This window comes from Pararge aegeria, chromosome 16 (genome assembly GCF_905163445.1).
Source record: "Pararge aegeria chromosome 16, ilParAegt1.1, whole genome shotgun sequence".
NCBI lineage: Eukaryota > Metazoa > Arthropoda > Insecta > Lepidoptera > Nymphalidae > Pararge > Pararge aegeria.
In genome coordinates, this window is record NC_053195.1 from 8,373,413 (window position 1) to 8,395,079 (window position 21,667).

The window sequence follows — 21,667 nt, forward strand, 5'->3', positions numbered from 1 at the left end:
TATTTTTTATTGATATAATGGGCGGTTACCTTTTTTTAAAGTCTGGAGTCACATATATCAGTACTCTCCTAACCAAACGAGACATAATGTAAAATATATTTTAAAAATAAGGGATACGCAATTCAATACATAAAATGCATCACGGCAGTACTGCCAATCAGTTCACGCGTCAAGGTAAGATGAAAAAAATATATAGAATATTCTGTCATTTCCATGGTAAACACGTTAGTCGGTTTAATTCAATGTCAATCGTCTGTGGTTGTTCGAGTTTTGAGCGAGAAAGTAAACGCTCGCTCGATTTTTAGTTTATTAATTTATTTGTGCTAAAACGAAGTTTTGCAGTTTAGTGAAGTTGATTTGTGTATTGTTCACCCGTTGCAATGGCTATGCAACCTCACAGTAAAAAAAGAGTGTGCTATTATTACGACAGTAAGTACTACAAAGTTTGTTACCCGCCAATAAATCAATCTCTGTGATAAAATAAGAATATTATGACTTTAAATGTCTAGTTGGGTTTATTTCTTGTAAATTGAATTGATGGGGAAATATTATTTCCCATTTTTTAACGCCGCTTCAGGTCCACATTCGTCTCAACATTTTTAAAGAACTGTGTTACATGTCACTCGAAAGCGTCTGTACCGTGATCTGCACTGCTATTGGTTAGTTAGATTTTGTACTCTTCTTTCGAGTTAAAGTACAGACTGAAATATGTCAAGCTCGGAAATGAACTAAGTAACATTTGCTTATGAAGTTCAAAATGATAATTTATTGTTTTTTTTTTTTAAATAACGTGAAACCTTATTTTCAGGTGATATTGGCAATTATTATTATGGCCAAGGTCATCCTATGAAGCCTCACCGTATACGTATGACTCATAACTTGTTGTTAAATTATGGATTATATAGAAAAATGGAAATTTATGTGAGTGTAAATAGAATATTTTGTTGTAATAAATTTGGTTCTAATAAATACTTTTATATCCAGTAAAACCCGAAAACTTTTATTCATAGAAAAACTATCTAATATTATTTATTTTATGTTGAAACAAACTTTATTGTTATCATTATTTATTTTCAGAGACCACACAAGGCAACTGCCGATGAAATGACCAAGTTTCATTCAGATGATTATATCCGCTTCTTAAGGTCCATTCGGCCTGATAATATGTCAGAATATAACAAACAGATGCAAAGATGTAAGTTTTTTTAATCAATGAAAAATATTTTTGTATTAAAATTCACCAACTAAATTGAACTTGTTTATCATTATTGTTTGTAAATCTAACATTTTAAAGCTTATTCTTCAAGAAGGAGGAAAGGTGGACAATATTAAAACAACTTTAGGGTTTGCTATTTAATTTAGATTGTCCTTATAAAATTTGGAAAACTTCTAATTTATTTTACTCTATTTAAATGCATGTTAATTAAGTCATGTAGTCAAAGGTGTACTGTTTACAAAGCCAACAGCCTGATACTTATATCAAACTGTATTTTATTATTTAATTGACTAAATTATTTTACGTAAAATACTAATGCACTAGAATGATAAAAATTGTTTACATTTGTTGTTAATAATTTGTGATCTAGTCTCACCCCCTTTTAGGAACAGGTTGCATGCAACCTGTGTCTGTTATCTAAGTTTTATGTCTTGTATGAAGGTCACAAGGGTTTTTTATGCAAGTTTAGTATGTCTATTATACATCTCCCAAGTGTCTAATGTAAGTTCAGTTTGCCTCATATATAGGTTGTTAGTGTCGTTATGGCAGTTTAGTAGGTTCTCTTCACTATAACTTTAAGTAATAAGTTTTCTCATAATTGGAATATCAAATGCAGCAAAGTTTAAAAAAATTTGTTCTATATAAAAAAACCTATTCTACCTCTTTATTATTCAAATATACTTTCTCTTGCATAGTTCCTAATGATTAAACTTAAACAACCTTATAGGATTCTATTTAGCTAAGAGCACTACAAAAGTTAGTTTTGAAAGTTCACTCTATATAGATAGATGGTTTACAATTTTTTCTTGCTTCAGTTAATGTTGGTGAAGATTGTCCAGTTTTTGATGGATTATACGAGTTTTGTCAACTGTCCGCGGGTGGTTCAGTTGCTGCAGCTGTTAAACTAAATAAGCAGGTAATTATTAAATTGCAAAAATAGTTTATGAATAAAAAGTTATAAGTGGTGTACTATCTACTGGATTCCAGTAGTAGTATCTCCTGGACTTAGTACAAGATATGCTCGCCTGAGTAGAAAATACACTCGAAAACGATTTTGCAATTGAGGAGTCGTTTTTGAGTATGAAATACTTTAATATGGGAGTAAAAGAGATCTTATAAACATTATATTAGAGCACGAATTTGCCTACAACACTGGGATTTTTGACATAACGTTTGTGAACCAAAAATCAGAAGCACAAGATTTGCAACTCTAAAATGAATGACATTAAGTCCATTTTACTCAGACGATACAGAGTTTAATACTCGAAAATGTCTCATTGATTGTGAGCAAGCAAATTTTGTCCTAAGGCTACAGGACGTCAGCATGTCTGCAAAAACAGTTGAGTCAGTTTATACCAACTAAACGACGATGAAATAGAGCTTATAACATTTTTTTTTAATTTCATATCTGCATTTTGTGTTATGCCATATTTATTTCACATGTTTAAATTTTTTATAGGCCTCTGAAATTTGCATAAACTGGGGTGGGGGCCTCCACCATGCAAAGAAATCGGAAGCATCAGGTTTCTGTTATGTGAACGACATTGTCCTGGGAATCCTTGAGCTACTAAAATACCACCAGAGGGTGCTGTACATAGATATTGATGTCCACCACGGGGATGGGGTGGAAGAAGCTTTCTACACTACTGACAGGGTGATGACAGTCTCATTTCATAAGTACGGAGAATATTTCCCAGGGACAGGTAAGTTTCCTAAATACTTTTTAAATGCATAGGTATATAATTATTAAAAAACAATATTTTAATGGTACATATCATGACAAATTCTACTGATACACAAAATGTTCCTGTACACAAATTTTTACTTTATGAAGTTTATTATTGTGTTTTTTTTCAACTAGATTTAATTCTAGCGGTTTATGTCAGTAGAAAAGTATCGTATTTAATAACTTTATACACAGAAAATTCCTGACGCATAATTCCTCCCTTGGGGGAATCGGGGTTGTTATTCGGGACTTGCATCCACTTAAAATTCGGTGTGTCCCTCGACGGATCTATAAGTGAGAGTACGGGATTCACTCGCGTATTCACCGCACTGTATGGCGGGTCCCATCTTATCGTTTCCGATACCTGAAATATCGAAGTATCAAACAAAAATAATATATTTATATCAATTTTTTTCTGCAAGCCTAGTTTGAAAATTCTATTTTATTTGTTAACAGGCGATTTGAGAGACATTGGCGCGGGAAAAGGCAAATACTACGCAGTGAACATTCCCTTACGCGACGGTATGGACGATGAGTCGTACGAGTCTATATTTGTGCCCATAATATCCAAAGTGATGGAAACATTCCAGCCAAGTGCTGTTGTATTGCAGTGCGGGGCTGATTCACTCACAGGTACAATTATCGAATTAATTAAACAGGTTTATTTATCGGTAGCCAACTAGAGGGTTTGCCCATAATCACCGCTCAGGGCAGACAGATCAGTGAACACAGTGATGTTAGTACAGAGGCTGTTGCGGCGTGTTTATTTTTTAATATTACACTATAAGTTACCCCTTGACTGCAAGCTCACTTTGTGGTAAGTGATGATGCAGTTTAATCGTCTGTATGTCAGTTAAATTTAACCTGTACATCTAATCGGATTCTACTCGACATCGTCCCAGAACGCTAAATCGCTTCGCTGCACGTCTTTGTCAGCAAGGCGAAGTTTCACAAAAGTAAGAAAAAAAAGAACAATAGGATACCGTTTTCAACATATTTTTGTTTGTATTCTGGATATGTATATACATTTTGGATATGTTCACATAAAAAGCGCGATTGACTTTTATCAATGCTGATTTAAGATTGAATATTATTTGTACAAATTGAGGTTAACAAATATTTCATAAAACAAAACTTCACTTTTTCAACTTGTCTTAATGTTTTGTTTTACTCAATAAGATCGAATTATTTCAGGTGACCGATTGGGATGCTTCAATTTGACAGTACGTGGTCACGGTCGCTGCGTTGAACTAGTGAAGAGATTTGGTCTACCGTTCCTACTTGTTGGAGGAGGAGGGTATGTATCATTTTTTTATTATATTAGTAGACCTAGTAGCCCTTGACCACTATCTCACCTGGTGGTAAGTTATAATGCTATATTGCAGTTATATTAAGCCCATACCCAATTCAGTTTCTACACGAAATCGTACCGGAATGCTAAATCGCCTAGCGGCACGTCTTTGTCGGTTGGTTAGCAACAAATCTTTTTGTATTTATTATCGGCGCTAAACAATATTGTAGATCTCGTAGTAAAGTGATTCCGAACTTCAAGTGTGTTTGACATTTAATACAAACCTAAATATCAACGGACGATCATAACTGGCCTACGCATTACCCCTAAAACTGTTATGACCGCGTACTAAATAAATAAATATACTACCACAATACACACATCGAAGAATGCACGCAACAGCTATTTTATTTGTTCATTCATAAGACACACCAGCAATTCATTGTAACAACAGTCATATAACAACACCGTGTATAACTTATCATTATTATCGCCGATCAAAAAAATAAAATAGTGTTAGACTAAAAACTATTGTAAATAATAATGTAAATTCTAGGTAAACTACTATGAGGGAGTTATAAGTAATATTAATTTTTAATTATTAATCCTACCCTGTATTAACACAGGCTGCTTTTTATACCGGGAAAATGTATGGTTCCCGCAGGATCCATGAAAAACCAAAAGACCGCGTACGAAGCCGCGGGCTGCAGCTGGTTTATTATAAAGATAGGTTGATTTATGTTAAGTGAACACAAATAGACCAGTCCAAAACAATTTTCTTTCAACATTTTCTGGGGTATCGTAAAAGATATTAATATTATTTATTATATATTAATGGGTTGGTCAGGCTGTTAGACGATTAATTGGACCGAATCTGCCCTTTAGTTTCACTTTAGTTGAGAATGGCCCAAACCGAGCGACGGCTTAACGTGTTCTCCGAGGAAAGAGGTTCAAGGATCTCATGATCCATTGGCAAACGTGCTTACTATTATACTTTAATTATAGTTACACAATCCGCAATGTATCTCGGTGCTGGACATATGAAACATCCGTTGCCCTCGGTGTGGAGATAGCCAATGAGCTGCCCTACAATGACTACTTCGAATACTTCGGCCCAGACTTCAAGCTTCACATATCTCCCAGTAATATGTCCAATCAGAACACACCAGAGTATTTGGAGAAGATAAAGAATAGGCTCTTCGAAAATCTACGCATGTTGCCGCACGCACCTGGTGTACAGGTAGGTTTTGTCTACACAATAGAATTAATATTATTTGCGTAATAAAACTGTTTATCACCTATAAACACAAACATTAAAATAGATCAATTTATCGTTTGAATATACATTTAAAAAGAATAGTTTTCACTATAATTTAATCAACATTTATAAATAATTATTATAGCGAAGGTTATTTAATAATTTAATTTATCCCATTTCGCAGGTGCAAGCTATACCTGAAGATGCGGTTAACGACGAGTCTGAAGACGAAGATAAAGTTGACAAAGACGAACGGCTACCACAGAGTGAAAAGGTCAGTAGAACATTATGTCTGTCTTTTCTCATCTTGTAATCGTCAATTGTGTGAACCATGATGGTGAGAAATTGTAATTTAAATTTTTGTATGTGAGAATTTTAGTGAACTAATTGTGCATCCCCAAGAGTCTTATAGGAATTATTGTAGAAGGTTTGACAAGAGAATATTTGTAATTCCTTAGGTCAGGCGTAATCTTAATACTCAAATTTTGACGTTGATCCTGTATATAAAATGGCAGATTTCTGCTAATGTGGATGAGAGGTTGGTTGCATAAAACACAAGGTTTGGGGAACCTTATAATGCGGTTTATTTGCATAACACAGTACCTTTTCAATATGCATTATTTTAGATTTTAGGGCCACAGGAGCACGTTGCGAAAGAGTTTTAACTTCCTATATTTGAAATTTATTATTTCTTGTTAAGGATAAGCGTATAACGGGTGACGGCGAGCTGTCGGAGTCAGAAGATGAAGGCGATGGGCGCCGCGACAACCGTTCGTACCGCGTGCCGCAACGCAAACGGCCGCGTTTGGACAAAGACGCACAGCCTAAGGACGACGTTAAAGGTATTTATTTGTATTAAAAAGCTAAAGAAAAGTTGTCCTAATCCTTGTTGCTGGCAGAGATCGCTACTAAGCGATAAGCCCGCCTTTTGTTTTCTAATTCTATCTTTGTATTTCTCTTCTTCTTTTATTTTCTCAACTTCATAGTGGGGTACAAATCGAGAGTTAAATAAAATAATAAAAGAAAGAAAGGGGAATTGAAACACGGATCCACCAACCCCAGCGTCGAACTGCCGTCCTTAGCTGTGTTTATATTTGCGCACAGAGTGTAAAAGGAATCACGAGCGAGTTGTGACATTCGCCATTGTAGCCATCACTGCCAGGCAACTACAATTACTTATGACTGTATAATGTAAGCAATACCTATTACTGTTACTCATCAATATATGCATCTAAAGTGGCACCTATGGGCCTACTTGAATAAAGATATTTTTGACTTTTGACTTTGACTTATGTTATACAACTAAATAGTTTATTATTAAAATAAAAATATACTCTTACCTTTGTGATTGAAACTACTTAGATATTTAGTTAGAAAAAAAGGCTTATAATAGAATAATAGTAAACATGTTGGATTGGTTATCGCTATTACTATTCTATCATGCAAAATTAGATAACTTTTTATGTACTGAAAACAAAATGGTTTTGTGTTTATAGTTACTTGCTTGGCAATGACTGATCTAAGAGAGCATGATATTTTTATACTATTTTATTTTTTCTTTAGCTGACGACGCAAAGGACGACGTGAAGAACGCGAGCAATATGGAAGAGCAAAAGAAAGAAGTGACGTCTAATGCTTGATCCGCGCAATAAGTGACAGGTGTTCGTTGCATCCACTAAACGAAGGCCAACGAAAAGAGATAATTAACAAACGTTGACAACATTTGCGTGCGAGTGAAAAGGACGCAGATACTGTCCTTCTCACTACCTCCTTCCGTCTCTCACACGAAAACAAACGTCAAAGTTGGTTTATATTAATAATCTCATTTCGTTTGCTGCATTTTAGATGGCCTTACAGTAATCTTGTCGTCGATTGGAACTCGTACAATATGGCTCTGACTACACGATTTCCAAATCATCATACCAACCCATTACCGGCCCACTACAGGACATGGGTCTCCTGCCTCATTGAGAAGGGGTTAAGGCCGTAGATTTCCTTATATATGCAGAAAATTCCTCTTGCGGCTACTTTTTCAATGGACGGTTCTCTAACAGACATGACACTAATTTCAAAATTCAAGCATTTTAAGGTAATTTTTAAATTTTACTTCTCTCTGATACTGCACTGTTGGTAGGGCATTGCGAATATGATAGGCAGTCAAACAAAATTTTAAAACATCATCTGAAACTGGAATTGGATATGAACATGCTGTAAGAGCCTAATTGAGTATGGAACTGTTTGTAAATAATGTTCTGAAGTGGTTAATTAAAAGCGTAAACCAGTTTTGGTAAAACTCTACTGAATACCGAGAATTAATTTAATTGTTATGATCGTCTTAAATATGTATTGAAGGTTTTTTGATATTTCATCATCCTAATCAAGTCAAGCTATTTACGTCGCTGTAGTACCAACCCTAGGTCTAAACAATTTTTTTATATATTTTGACTTATTATTATTATAGACGAAACACCACTAAAACTTCAAATTATACGTTTGGTCACCTTAGATTTTAAAGTGTAGTGTAGTATCCGGGGTTTAGTTATGTGCTATCCTCTTTGAATAGATCGAAATATGTTATTTAAAAGTGTAGAGGCAAAAAGCCCACGTGAAGTTTATTAATATAGGCAACAAGGCGTTTCAAGTTTTGATGCGAAACAGCAAATACAATTTTTTTTATTTAAAATGTAACACACTTTTTGAAAAGAGCTGCTAAAAACGGACCAGGTATATCTCAGGATTACGAATTTGAGTAAACATGAAGGGCGTAGCACTAAAAGTTGACAGCAATAAATAAATAAATAATAATAAAAGCAAAAATATCAAATAATCCAACTCCGAATGGCTCACTCTGTTCCACTACTGGCTGTAATACATTATTTGATCGATATAACTACCGAGTTCAGTCAATAATCGCCGTTGGTTGCAATATGATTATCACACATAGAGTGGCAGCAATAGTTTTAGGTATTAATTTAAAAAAAGTTCCAACTAATATGTTAATTTAAATATAAAAATTAAAAATCTCCAATATTATTTTAATTTGCATTTACATATCCTGGTACTAATTTTGTTGTAAATAAATCTCTAAACTAAACGAAAGTATAAAAATAGTGCAATCCTTTCAGGTCTATTAAATGTGTGACCTTGCACTGGAATTGTGTGGTTAGTTTAGGCTTACTTCGCCAGCCCACAACTGCATGTCATTTTCTTAGAAACTGCTAAAAACAAGACATTTTCGCGCCGATTGAACAAGACTGAATTGTACCGATTATGCCAGCCGTATTTAAGCAAATATTGCCTTTAAGTTAGAAAGTCCGCTTATTCTCTCATGTCTTATTAGGTAAAAAATTCTATCATTGCTCTTTAGTATAAAATTTATTTAAAAAAAGGCATTTATCGTGGTTTTTCTCAGTTCATTCATGCGAACATACATTTATAAAAATATTTTTTATGTTAAGTATTTTTTTTTTATTTATTTAAACTCACTTGTTTTTTTTTTAAATTGTTACTACTTTATAGTGAACTGTGAAGATTGTTTACATGGTAAGATAGGTCAGACAAAATAGAGTACACGTATTACGTGCTTCCGTTCTCATCTGCCGTCATCCGTAGCTTCGCTGGAGAGTTGCGGGCGTTTAAGATAGGACGACTCAGATGATACCAGCGGTTTTATGGAGCACTCATGTCCAACGAAACTAATCCACGCCTATAGTCACGTGGGAGACAAAATATACAATAATGTGTTTATTTGATTTTCTTTCGTGACGCGTAATTAAGTTGCATATCTCGACAACGTTAATGGTTTTCATAAGTTTATTTTTGAGTTATTCAGGTACAGCACTATGATTGAGTAAAATGGTTCTAGTGTCCCATGTTTTAATAGGTACATTTTGTACAACCGTTTTTGTTTTGCTATGGGGCTACAAGATGTATGGAGGAACTTAAAGCTTCAAAACATGTGACTTTAGTTTCATTTTAAAACAAGTGCCATTTAACTCAGATGTTTATCAGAAGCTTCGATGCCTAAATGACGTCGAGATGTACTACTCATACTACCTAAGTTTATTTGTAATTAAAGTAAGACACAATTTTAGATAGCGAGTTAATATTTTGTAATAAGTAAGGTTTCAAAATTCTCTGTAAATAAATAATATTTTTTACAAAATTCAATTCTGTAGTGATAAATTTAAACTTAAAATTAATAATAATTTCGTATTTAACTATTATAGTAATAATAACGATTTTTACATAGGGGGTTTATGCGATCTCAAGTTTTATGTAAAATGTGTGCGTTTTTTTGCTTAAGTGCGTTCGAAAAGATATCAGACAGACATTTAAACTTGCAGCCATATGCATCAAGGCATTGCAAGACAGGCGAAGACAATGCCAAGACTGTTCGAACCAACGCCGATTGGGATTAAAAGTACGCAAGTAGCAAATTTTCAAGCAACTAAGTAAAATTGGACCCATTGGTTTGCTGAGGTCCTTTTTATTTCGCACTTTAAGTATGAAATCGTACCTATAGTGGTTGAGCTCGATGTCAGCACTAATATATTCGAATATATGTAACTTAAGTAAAATGAGTGCCTTGAAGTTTTTAAGTATTGTCGTATTACTTGATTGTTTTTGTGAGTGTGCGTGATTTGACTGGCAATTATCGGTTCGCGCGCTTAATTAAATGGTGCCAGCAGCGTCAGCTTTAAGCATTCACTCGCTTTGCCAGTATGACTATGATAGTTTAGTGTTTTATGAGCGGTTCGGTATGATGTTTAAGTTGAGTTTAGCTCAGACTATCGAAGTGTAGGTTAAATATAACTACGCATACATTACTGCTCAGGAGAAAATACAAACTTATAATACGCTGGTACAGTAGCCATCTTATTAAATGTATTCATTTACAGTGTCGTCTAGGTCTTTAGCGCTGTTCACAGATTGGCTGCCTATTCCGCTTATATGGCTCGTTCCCACCACTATAGCTCAAATCATACTTAATTTGTTTCAAATATAATAAAGCAATGCCAACGAGACGAGAAACTTCAGTTATTTTAACCTTGTATTTCTTCACGTTGGTCTTACTTTAATATAATTTGTTTTAGTTAGAAAATAGTTATTGTGTTTTTCATTATAGAGTTCCTTTTGGTTAATTATATAGGTACGGCAGGATGCCTATATTATACTAAACAAAATAAAACATGACATTGATTATGTGACCTCTGTAAAAAAATTGAATAAACAAATTATTGTTTGTAAAAACATTTTCAACGCAAACTAAGCGGTCCTTATTGAAAATGTCGTATTGGCTTAAGTAGATCGAAGGTGTTGTAAGTAAAACGAGGTAGATAAGTAATATGTGTTTTAAAAGCACTTACAAACTTAGCTAACTAGCCAACTTTAGTTTTGCGTCTCAAATGTGTGCGACGTATCCCTATCGTCTTCTTTTTCTACTTGCATTTTTAATTTGAAGGTCTTTCCTTGAAATTGCGATTTATGCTACCTCTTTTTATTTAAACGTCATTGATGTAGATACATGAAATAATGTTAGATAGGTATTATTTTTATATCTAAAATAATTATGAATTATGTAACTGTAATATTAAATTAAGAATGAAAATAAATGTCCTAATTACAAGAACATAAAGATGTGTTGATTATTTTGGTTTGAAATTTCTACAGCTTTCTGGCAAACTACAAATAAAAGTTGTGAATTAAATAATTTTTGTGTTTAATAAATAAAGCAAGATATATTTCATAAATGTCAATATGTAATGGCCAACCAAACTGTCTACGTTCACAGGAGACAAACTTGCGTTCTCCGTGGCGAATAGGCACAAATTAAAAGTCTACAGAAACATCTTTTGTTCGTTTTATTAACGATCTACTGTCATTCTTTGTGGCACTGAAGTAAATTTTTATTTGATATTTAGAGTTTCTATCTAAAGTATAAATACCATAGAACTATCCCAAGGCAGATTGATTCGAAACGTTTACTTTCCTATCGTACGTGTCTAGATTTAGATAGAATTGACTCGCCAATATCGTGGTTTGTTTATTTATTAAATTATTTTATGTTCAAACTTCAATTGTTCATTTTATGCAACAGGATTTAATATAAGACTGTAAATACTAGGTATTCTTATTTTTATTTGTTGAATACATATTGTGTCCAAATAATATTGTTTTACTTGTAAGACACCGACCGCCCTTCCCATAATAACTTGTATGAACTTTTTGGGCTAATCTGTAGGGATTGCTCCACTGCTCCGGAGCCGGTAGCGGAGTTCGTATATTGAAGTTACTGCCCAAGAAGACCATATACAAAAATAATGCCAAATTTTCAGCTACTTATTAATTACTTAATAAAAATGTACTTACAATCCGACGAATCCAGAATCTGTCCAATACCGAAAAAAGGAATAAAACTTTGAACTTATATAAATCGACGAGAAATCAATTCGAGCAAATTAAACTGATGGAAGAAGTTAGAAGTTAGGAGGATACAGTTTATCTTTTTTTTTTTGGTAACATAGTTATTTTATTGATAATAATGTTAAAAGTGCCCATTAGACTTTTCAATAAACAGGACCCTTACTTTTTCTAGAGAAATGGTATTCTGTGTCCCACTACACTTAACTGTAATTATACTTCTACCAAAATTTTGTATGCTTACTGAGTGTTAGGCCTCCTTAAATTGCGTAGTCTAATCGATAATTTAGTACTACAAAAATTGGCTGCTGAGATTCTATATTTTTTAGGAATTCGATTTCTGCCGCTAAGCAGCATTGAAATTAACAATGTTGTGTCCCGGTCTGAAGTGCGTGGTTGTCGGTGTTACAGGCACATGCTTAACACCTACGCCTTAAATTATTGAAGGACACATGGCGACGTGTTGCATCGATGTGCTTCTTGCATGTCCTGTGAAGGGTTTGTTTATAGGCGATGGTTTTCCACTTACCATCAGACGAGTCACCTGGTGCCGTCAATTATAACTATTAAAAAAAAAAAAATTATACTGACCCGATCGAGAAATCGTCAAGGGGTTTAATCTCAACAGTGCTATTATAGTTAGACGTTACTACATCTTTTAACGAATATTAATGGTATAAATAAAAAATACATTTGTTGTATAATATTATATTGTAATTTAAAACAGATTATCACAACGCTCTAGACATAAATTGCACCATAAAATAAAAGTACCTAAAATCAGTCTGGTACCAAAGAGCTATACGACATCAAATAAATTGGAATGAATATAAAAATACTATGAAATAATTTAGGATTAGTATACAATACAACTACTTTCAATCAATAATTTTTACGTACATGAAAATTCAATAAAATACAGCCTTATACTCAAAAGATAAATGAACAATAATTGATTTTATATAATTAATTACTCTAATGAACACTTAAAATGTACGGGGCGAGTCTATACTCACAATAAAATATCGTAAAAGTGAACCTTAATTGAATGCAAATCGTATAGTTAATCCATATCTCCTTTTGAACTTCATTTAAAATCACACTTTATTAATTTTTCGAAATACTCCATTGCTAAACTGTACACATAAGGAATGTAAAAATTGGAAGATATCTTAAAAAGTTTTGAAGAAGTTTTCGTATCATATCACTACAAATAGGTATATTTATAAATTATAAAACAAATTGTGCGTATTTGTAGGCCTTCATTAATATGACTAGTAAGACCAATTTATTTATTGGCTATTAGATTTCTTATATCCAATTAAATAAACAATATGGCACACGATCCCGTGATACCTGTCGTAAATTAGGTATATATTAATTTTTAACGCCGAAAAACATACAAAAATAACTAATTGATCGAATAAAACGCACCCTTCAGTCAATCATGGACAGGGCGCACGTCAGGAATTTAAAACGTCCCCTGCATCTTTAAAACTTGATGTACGTATGGCTATTGTTTTTAAAAGTGACCGTTTAATAATAGTAGAACACTGAAAACGCAAATTTTCAGTACATAAAATTATTCCATAATTAAAAATTCATTCGTAAAATTGGTAAAAAAGACGTGCCACTTTTTTCAATCACTCACTTCTTTTCTGTTATATAAAAGAAGTTATAACTTTCAACAAATACAATAAAAAATAATGTGAATAATTATCAACAAAACAAAATCATCGCACTAGAAATCAATATCTTTATATATATATATATATATATATATATATATATATATCTACCAATAAATAACGAATGTAATCGATCTTTCACATATCTCCATTTACCTTACTCTCGCATAGCGAAGGTTAGTAATAATTCTGTACTGACAAGAGCATTGCAAGCGAATGATATTATAAAGGCTGTAATATTATAGGAAACGGTCAGGGAGTAAAAGTTTACTATAAAATCGCTGCCGAAATTACCTAACAGTTACTCAACTGTTAGGTAATTTCGGCAGCGATTTTATAGAAGTGGCATTAAAATATTTCATTCAAAAGATTTTATATGATATATTATTAGCAGAATAATTATGGTAAATCAATCTAGCTCCTTACTTTTACTTCTTACTCAATCTTACCTATCTTCCTAATATCTTCACAAAGTTATGATACTAATTTAAAGAAAGTACTCTCTACTGAACTATGCATTAAATTTATTAGGCAGCTAAAATGCATTTTTCCAAATAAATCCGATAGCAATCTATAAAAGTTTATTCTTTCCCTAACCGCTCCCAAAAAACTTTTAATAGTGTGTGTAAACACTAAATAAAAACTGATTGTAAAGATCGATTTCTATAACTCTCCACGCGCAGAGTAAAGTATCAACAAGAATGATAAATAACATTAAATTGAACACACGAGAACAAATTAGAAGCATTACCTATAATAGCAGTGAAAAATATAATTTTAAATCGGCTTATAAATATTTTCATACTACTACATACAATACGGGAACTTTATAATACTAACTCATCACAGTTAAAAAAACAAAATATAATTTATGGTTTTAATACCTGACTAATTTGTTTACCTACTTGGAATAATTATGACAGTAAAACTAATATTACCAGAATTAAATTCTATTCATATTTAATAGATAATAAATGAAATTGCGTTGTATAGTACATGGGTGAATGTCGCTACTAGATTAAAAACTAGTTTTAGATTTTTAGACTCTTTGAGACTGTGTGCGTTTCACTAAAGCAGAGACGAGCGGGATAAAGAAACTAATATTTTATCACATTATTTTTCAACAATATGATTGGTGTAGTCCTACACATCTCTACGCTTAGTCAAAACGTACCCTTCATTAAAGTAAACTGCATATTAACATTTCATTCGCTTTAAGAACGCGATTCGAATAAAGTCAAAACAGTATTTCATAAGACCAATAATCACACCACACGCCACGTGTTTTAGTAATTGCTTCTATAAAATAAAATCTATGACTTCATTTAATTTGAGTCGAGTGTTAAAAATATATTTTCAACTTTTTAATATATGGCCCTCTGACTAAAATTAGGTAGGTATGAGCTTCGGTCAACTAAAGGTTAATAAACCATAGCGGATAACATATGAATGGGAGGACGAGATTGGTAACGTTGGTCATGAGCTATAAGCGAATGAATTAAAATGTATGATTTGAAAATCCTGTCCTACATTATTTTATAACATTATAATATTTTTATTAAGACTGAACTAACAGAGGTTGAACTGATATTTAGTGAGTATCCTGTCATACTTTTTAAAGTTATAATAATAATTATTCTCGAGACTATAAATTGCTAAGTCAAATAAAAAACTACTTGTCAATAGAAGACTATCTGTGAGACTGATCAAAATAGGTAAAGACGCGTAGGTAAGATAATCTACTGTCTACGGTTAGTCTAACTGGCACAATAGTGAGCATCGGAGATAAAGTCCGTGTAACCCTGCTCAGCGTATCACGTTCGCGCAACCACATTTGCTTGCGCTTAACTTAGGCATCTGTGTCCTCTGAAATTAGATAATAAATCAATTATTTCATGAAATTATAATGCTACTGAAAGCTGTTGCAGACTCGTGCGTGCAATGTTTTCAACAGCAAATATTGTGAGACGGACATTTTTCATGTCAAAATTGGCACATCTAGGAAATTTATGGCAAAATAAGTATTTTATAAGCTTTAAAGTTTTTGTTTTTCTTTTTTGTTTTAATTTTTTTTTTAGGTAGGTACTTATTTCTAAGCAATTGTGGTTAATGTTATCGTATATGTATAACTAAGTTGTGGAAACTTCATTGGTTTGTGTGATATAAAAATACGGCATTACTTTTATGTGTAATAGTACTGTTTGTTTCTCTTGAAAAGCTAATAAATAAATAAATGTATATGCCTTTTATCCAGATCCCGTTGTCCAATTCTGGCGTGATTAAGTACCAAACATCCATCCAAATTTTAGCATTTAGAATATTAGGATTTTAGTGAACACCTTAGACCGTATCTGTTTGGTTTTACATTATGTCAAAATTGTAAATTCAGACTTTGTTCACAATCACTTATATTTTTTGTTTTATATATTGCATGAGAGCTATAGTGATTCGCTTGACTGGTAAAATAGTAAGATCTTCCAGAGGATCTTCTGGTGTTGAGCTTTGGGATCAAGGACCAATCATTCATATTTGTAAGTAATATATACATATATCGCGCTCATACATTAAAATTTCAGTAGTGCGATGTTGATTTTGTGGCATCATTTAGTTTGATAACGTGGAATCCGCATATGAGAACATCTACTTTATTATGTTTTGCTATCCTTGGTATACAATGATGCCGTTTCTGCGTTACCAAATTTCTTAAGTCAAACTGTATATCCTGGAAAAGGATGCCAATGGTGCTAATTTCCTGGTGCCAAGTGCCTGTGTTCAACGAATTGGCATTATTGTAGTCTCTAATAGCCGATCAGTAGCGTGGAGCGTTTACTTACCAGGTGTTAATGGATGATCCCGCATCATTGAGCCTGTAATGTAAATAAAAAAATATTAACAAATATTAAAAAAATTGTTACTTTTTGCAAAATTCCTTATTAGGTTCTAAAATGTGAGAACAAGATAAAGAAACATGCCATTTTTTTAAATAATAAAGTGAAGTCGATAATTCTATAGGTGACAACATGCATGGTTTCTATTATTTACATTATAGTTTATTACCGTGCAATTACTAAAGGGTTAAATACACAATAAGTTAAGTTACATTATACATACAAATGTTAGCTTTGCTTCGCTTAAGCATAGCTCTGGCTCTTAATACATCTAAACAAAATACTATGTCTTTGATCAGCAACATTCAACATTCTAATCATTAAAAAGTAGCAGTAAAAGTATGTACCTTTAGGAACTTAAATAAATATACTATATATAAAATGTGGATAAAACTTACAGAAATATACGTTAAATAACATTTGAAGGCCGGGATAGGATGGTGACTTAATACCAGTTACATGTAGTATAATAAGGTCATGACTGTAGACTATCCTGCTACATACGTGGTCACAAGGAATCAAACCTAAGCACTACTTAAGGACGGAAAGAGTGTCCTCGGATTGTAGAGATTAGTAGATCCCTAAGACTGTATCTATAAACCAGCCGCTGAAAGGTTGGGTTCTTGTTGGGTTCTTAACGTCAGTCAATTAATATTAAAGTTCATATAACCTTGCAACTGTGCAGTATGAGTAAAAAAAAAAAGGTTTCTCATTTATGTAACATTCAATTAATCTCGAATGATTAAAAATCAATATTAAAGTAATCTATTGTTGGGTCTAAACGTTAACTTATAACTAGATGGCTCATCAAACCTTTTCCAAAAGGGCGAATGTCGCGCTAAACAGTATGGTTCGGGTGTTCTTTTACGTTAATTTGAAAGTTTGGATACGAGGGTGTAGTCACAACATCCCCTGCATCTTCGTGTACGAAAGAAAACATTGGGATTTGAATAAAATTATTAAAAAATAATACCATATTTTCTCGTTAAGGTAGACAACGGGATGCGATTTTGGATGCGACGATCGGATTAAATCAATACAAGGGGTCTCTAATATCTTGAAGAAATTGACGCAAATTATAATTCGCGCAATACTTAACTGAAACAGGTATCAGCGCGGCGTAGGGTATCTTCGCCAACGCATCTATGACATTCACCCTTCTGGGCAAGGATATAATGTGCATACGCACTGTACGATAACTTCGTTTTGCGGAGATCTTTATGTTATGAAATGAAGGATATAACTTCATGTGAAACTAATATATATTCGTAAACTTCACGGATGCAAAAAAGGGCTGCTGGCACAACCGTATACTTTGCACTAAGGGTTTATTTTGCGGGTGTATATCTGGATTTTACAAATACAACAAACCGCTTTTAGGTAACCGCACAGAGCGTATGTGACCTTAGAAAAATGCACACGTAAAGCAAGAAGCGTACCTAATAAGCGGACGACACATAACATATGACGTGTAGTTCAGTAAAGTATAGCGTGTGAAATGTTACTGGTTAGTGCGGCGCCGGGGGTGATGCCCACGATGCTGCCGCCCACGCACGCCTCCACGCCCTCTGTAGACCACCACCGCTCAACGTTAGCGCAACAAAACTACCACATCCCTATAATATGTTTCTACCGATCAATATACTGTACAACATACTGTCTAGTATCATGAAGGAGAGATGAAAATTAAAAAAAAAAGTTGGGTAAGTGAAACCAAACAAAAACTTTTAAATCAAGTAGGTCAACTTTATAAGAACTTTGTTTCTTCGTTAGAGTATGTCTATTTGTAGTGACTAGTGAATCTATCACCAGTTCAGGCAGATTCTACCGTGAAGAAGCAGGCAAGAAACTCAGCAATTGCTTTTTTTATTACATGGCCAACATCAAACTTAATAATGTTGTATATAATTCATAACTAACTATTACAGAATTCAAATACAAAATAAGTGAATATGCTGGGCACACTGGTCATGAAGACATAATACAATGTCGTGCCCTTTGCTGTGACAATATAGGAGTTGATTTTACTTAAAAGGTTATATGTTGTTTCACATAAGAAATTAGAAAGTGTTTGTTAGTTTCCTAGTTCATCATCCTCACAGGAACAGAGCGACGTAAAAGTTTGCATTTAAATAGATTAGTTTTCAGCGAAGTATACGTCATATCCTGAATATTTACTTCATCATCATCAACACATTACCGGCCTACTACAAGGCACGGATCTCCTCTCAGAATGAGAAGAGTTAAGGCCGTAGTCTACCACACCGGCCAAGTGCACGCCGTTGAGAACATTATGGAGAACTCTCAGGCATGCAGGGATTCCTAACGATGTTTTTTTTCACCGATCATAATATTTACTTGTTTACATGCAAACCTTTAAGTTTATTTGTTGCTCATAGAGAGAAGGGTCTATGGGCTTCTTTTGATCAAGTCAAATGTTTCCAAAGACAATGATTTGATACATAAAAAAGTATATTGTTTGATCATGAAATGTAGAAACGACAGGATGGTAGTTTTCTTGCGCTTCTGATGAGTTTGTGCAATGTAAAATTATTTTTGTTATTCACTGGATTGTAGATAATCTTTTTCTACTTTATTTTAATCAAAGTTATGCTATATCCAAACCAGATTGTTGAGGGATTGTTGTAGACGGTCACAGTCTGACAAATAAGTCGATTACGTTGCCAATCAATGTTGACTAAACTTGATGAGTGACCAACATAGATCCAAACTGGACCTTTACCTACCGTACCTCGCAGAGCAAGTCAAGCAGTTGTTCCCAGTAATTATTACAAACACCAATAATAATTTAGGTTTTAAATCGGTTAAAAGCTACATTGAAGCAGTATGGGTTTAAACTACATTCCTTTCTGATATGGAACCTGAGCTCAGCATTAAAATATTATTTTAGTTGATGATTTCACTCACATTATAGTATCACTATTAATTACATTTTCACATTAATTAAGGTAAAACAAAAACCGCAATAAAAATATTAGCAATCTGCATCCTCCGAAGATCCGCCGGGTCTCTGGAGTAGCCGACGCCCACCTTTCGCCATAAGCCCGCGGCCGCTTTCAAAGAGCGGAAATTAATTGAGCAAACGAACTAAATTCCTTCTTCTTACTTGTCTTATAATAATAATCTTAAATTATATTTTAAGAATAAAAAAAAGGGTGTTAATTAAAATAACATTACAGATAAAAATATTAAAATGATATTTCCTTATTTCCTTAATGAGTGTATATGACTTTAATTTTTTTTTCGTTTGTAAAAAGTTTAAAAAATATTGTGTTGATAATAAGACAAGTAAGAAAAATGGACTTTGTAATAAGAATATAGCAAAGCTGGTGATAAGTTATGCAATGATTTCCCTCTTTCTATCATTAGTAATTTGGCATACAGAAGAACATAAAACATTGCGTAACTAAACAACCGCTTCGCAAAGTTTGTTAGCCGGGGAGGTAAAAATATTGTTAGGTTCACAAAAGTGACTGGTAGGTTTCAGGGGGGATGCTGCCGGGTCACCAATAAAACCTGTGTCTCAATCATGGGAAATAGGGTGGAATGGTCACGGGACCGATCACCCGTCTGCCATTGGCAGGCGTCCCCTAATTAAACACAATGCAGTACAATCTACACTCCATTATTTCTAGCTTGTCTCAAGATGTAAACAATTTTTATTTTCTCGTTTTAGTGTAAAGAGTTTTAAAAATATAAAAAAAAAACAAGTGTGATAAAATAAATATAAAATAACAAAATAAAAAGAAATTTTCTTTATGTATGTTTATATTATTTTCTTGACAACTTAAATAAATTTTACACTATAAGGTAGCGAAAATATTGTTTACATTATAAGACAGTTAAGAGAAAATGGACTTTAGTGGCGAGTGCAAACACAGAGCATGCGTGTAGTGTACCTGTGGTGCAGAGCGCCGCGTTGTCCGCGTTGACGCCGGCGACAGACCACGGCCGCGCCTTGCCGCCCGCGCGCACGCACCCGTTGCCTACCACACCACACCGTTAGCGGCAGCGCACACAAACGCGTTAATTACGCACCGATCGGAAGGCACCCACACACATATACATGGACCTGATTCTCTATTTCATTGATATTCTCATTGATATGTTTAGTAAATAACTAGTTTTTTCCCGCGGAACTCATGACCACCGAATTCCCACAATTCAAAAGACGGTTCCCGGATAAAAGTTAAGATTCTTTATTGTTTGTGAAAAACAAAAAATAAATCGTAAATTTTATCCGGGATAATACGTAGCCTATGTGCTATTCCAGACTATAATCTATATCTGCTGGGAGACTTAGGCCATAGCTTTTTAACACGCTAGGTGACGTCTATTAATGCGATGTTTTAAGCAACTTTTTAAAGGTATGGTTTATACGGCTTACTGTGGCATTAGAAATAAGGTTAATATTTAATCGCATGGAGGTATGACGCTATTTTAACATCTCCGAATTGGCATTCTGGATCGGAAATATCTAAAATCTAATTAAAATTATGGAACGTAGTCACTTAAAATCAAATTACTAAGACTTAAAGATTTATTTTAGTTCGTTACAAACTTCCTATGAAGTTGAATGTCATAGAGAATCAAGGTACGGTATAGGATAGCTGAAAGTTGATCGCACAAGATGCTCGTGCCGAAAGCATAATTTGTGTGTGTTTGTTTTAAGTACTAAAAATGCGAACTGACGTCAGCAGAACGAGTCGACAGAAACGTTGTAGTAGCCGCTTTTACAAAAGGCGCTCTTTAACATCATTTGCATTCCCAGTACTATAAAACGCATGTAAATAGCCTTTGGCGTGTGGTTTCTTTATATATAGCCAACGATTATCCAAGCATATGTTATTCGAAGATCATGGTAATTTTTATACCAACAAAATACACAGTTAAAAGGGTAAAGCTTTCTACAAGCACTCGGGCATACCGCGCCTTAAAAACAAAAAGGGCATTCTAATCCTAAAGTACAACCGAATTTGCATCATGTTGGGATTTTTTGTGCACCATCAGGAATCTTTAATCTAAATATATTATATATTAATTTTTTTTTATAGCATAGGCAATATTTTAGTCTTTAATTTACTGTGAAGGGTCATAAATAGTACTCTAATTTTTAAAACTTGTCTTGTTACAAAAAATAGTTTCAATACACTTTT

The 21,667-nt window shown here is 33.6% G+C and overlaps 2 protein-coding genes across 8 annotated transcripts in view; one reads left to right on the plus strand and one right to left on the minus strand.

Annotated features, from left to right (window-relative positions):
* The first annotated feature begins 270 nt into the window (after positions 1-270).
* Positions 271-11,659, plus strand: LOC120630256 (histone deacetylase HDAC1). The gene is made up of 11 exons (XM_039899411.1): positions 271-429; positions 809-921; positions 1,078-1,195; positions 2,032-2,132; positions 2,676-2,919; positions 3,399-3,575; positions 4,137-4,239; positions 5,239-5,473; positions 5,676-5,765; positions 6,192-6,333; positions 7,055-11,659. The coding sequence occupies exons 1-11, from the start codon at positions 381-383 to the stop codon at positions 7,129-7,131; spliced, it is 1,449 nt and encodes a 482-aa protein (XP_039755345.1). The 5' UTR covers positions 271-380; the 3' UTR covers positions 7,132-11,659.
* Positions 11,660-13,687: 2,028 nt separating this feature from the next.
* LOC120630352 (F-actin-uncapping protein LRRC16A) overlaps positions 13,688-21,667 on the minus strand; it is a 39,361-nt gene continuing 31,381 nt past the window's right edge. The window contains exons 25-28 of one of the 7 annotated variants that reach the window (XR_005659025.1): positions 20,411-20,497; positions 17,930-18,058; positions 16,437-16,469; positions 13,688-15,468 (exon numbers count right to left, since the gene is read on the minus strand). Coding sequence is in view for 5 of the 7 variants with exons in the window: in XM_039899552.1 (XP_039755486.1) it covers positions 15,452-15,468; positions 16,437-16,469; positions 17,996-18,058; positions 20,411-20,497 (200 nt within the window). In the remaining 2 variants the exon portion in view is untranslated. Of the gene's footprint in view, positions 15,469-16,436; positions 16,470-17,929; positions 18,059-20,410; positions 20,498-20,529; positions 20,592-21,667 lie in introns of those variants that run through there. The other 6 variants (XM_039899552.1, XR_005659026.1, XM_039899554.1 and 3 more) reach the window with 6 other exon arrangements.

Coding starts and splice junctions, on each gene's coding strand:
- LOC120630256 (XM_039899411.1), top strand. CDS start 381: ATGGCTATGCAACCTCACAGTAAAAAAAGAGTGTGCTATTATTACGAC. Junction 2,133..2,675: donor CTGTTAAACTAAATAAGCAG/GTAATTATTAAA, acceptor AATTTTTTATAG/GCCTCTGAAATTTGCATAAA. Junction 6,334..7,054: donor GCCTAAGGACGACGTTAAAG/GTATTTATTTGT, acceptor TTTTTTCTTTAG/CTGACGACGCAAAGGACGAC.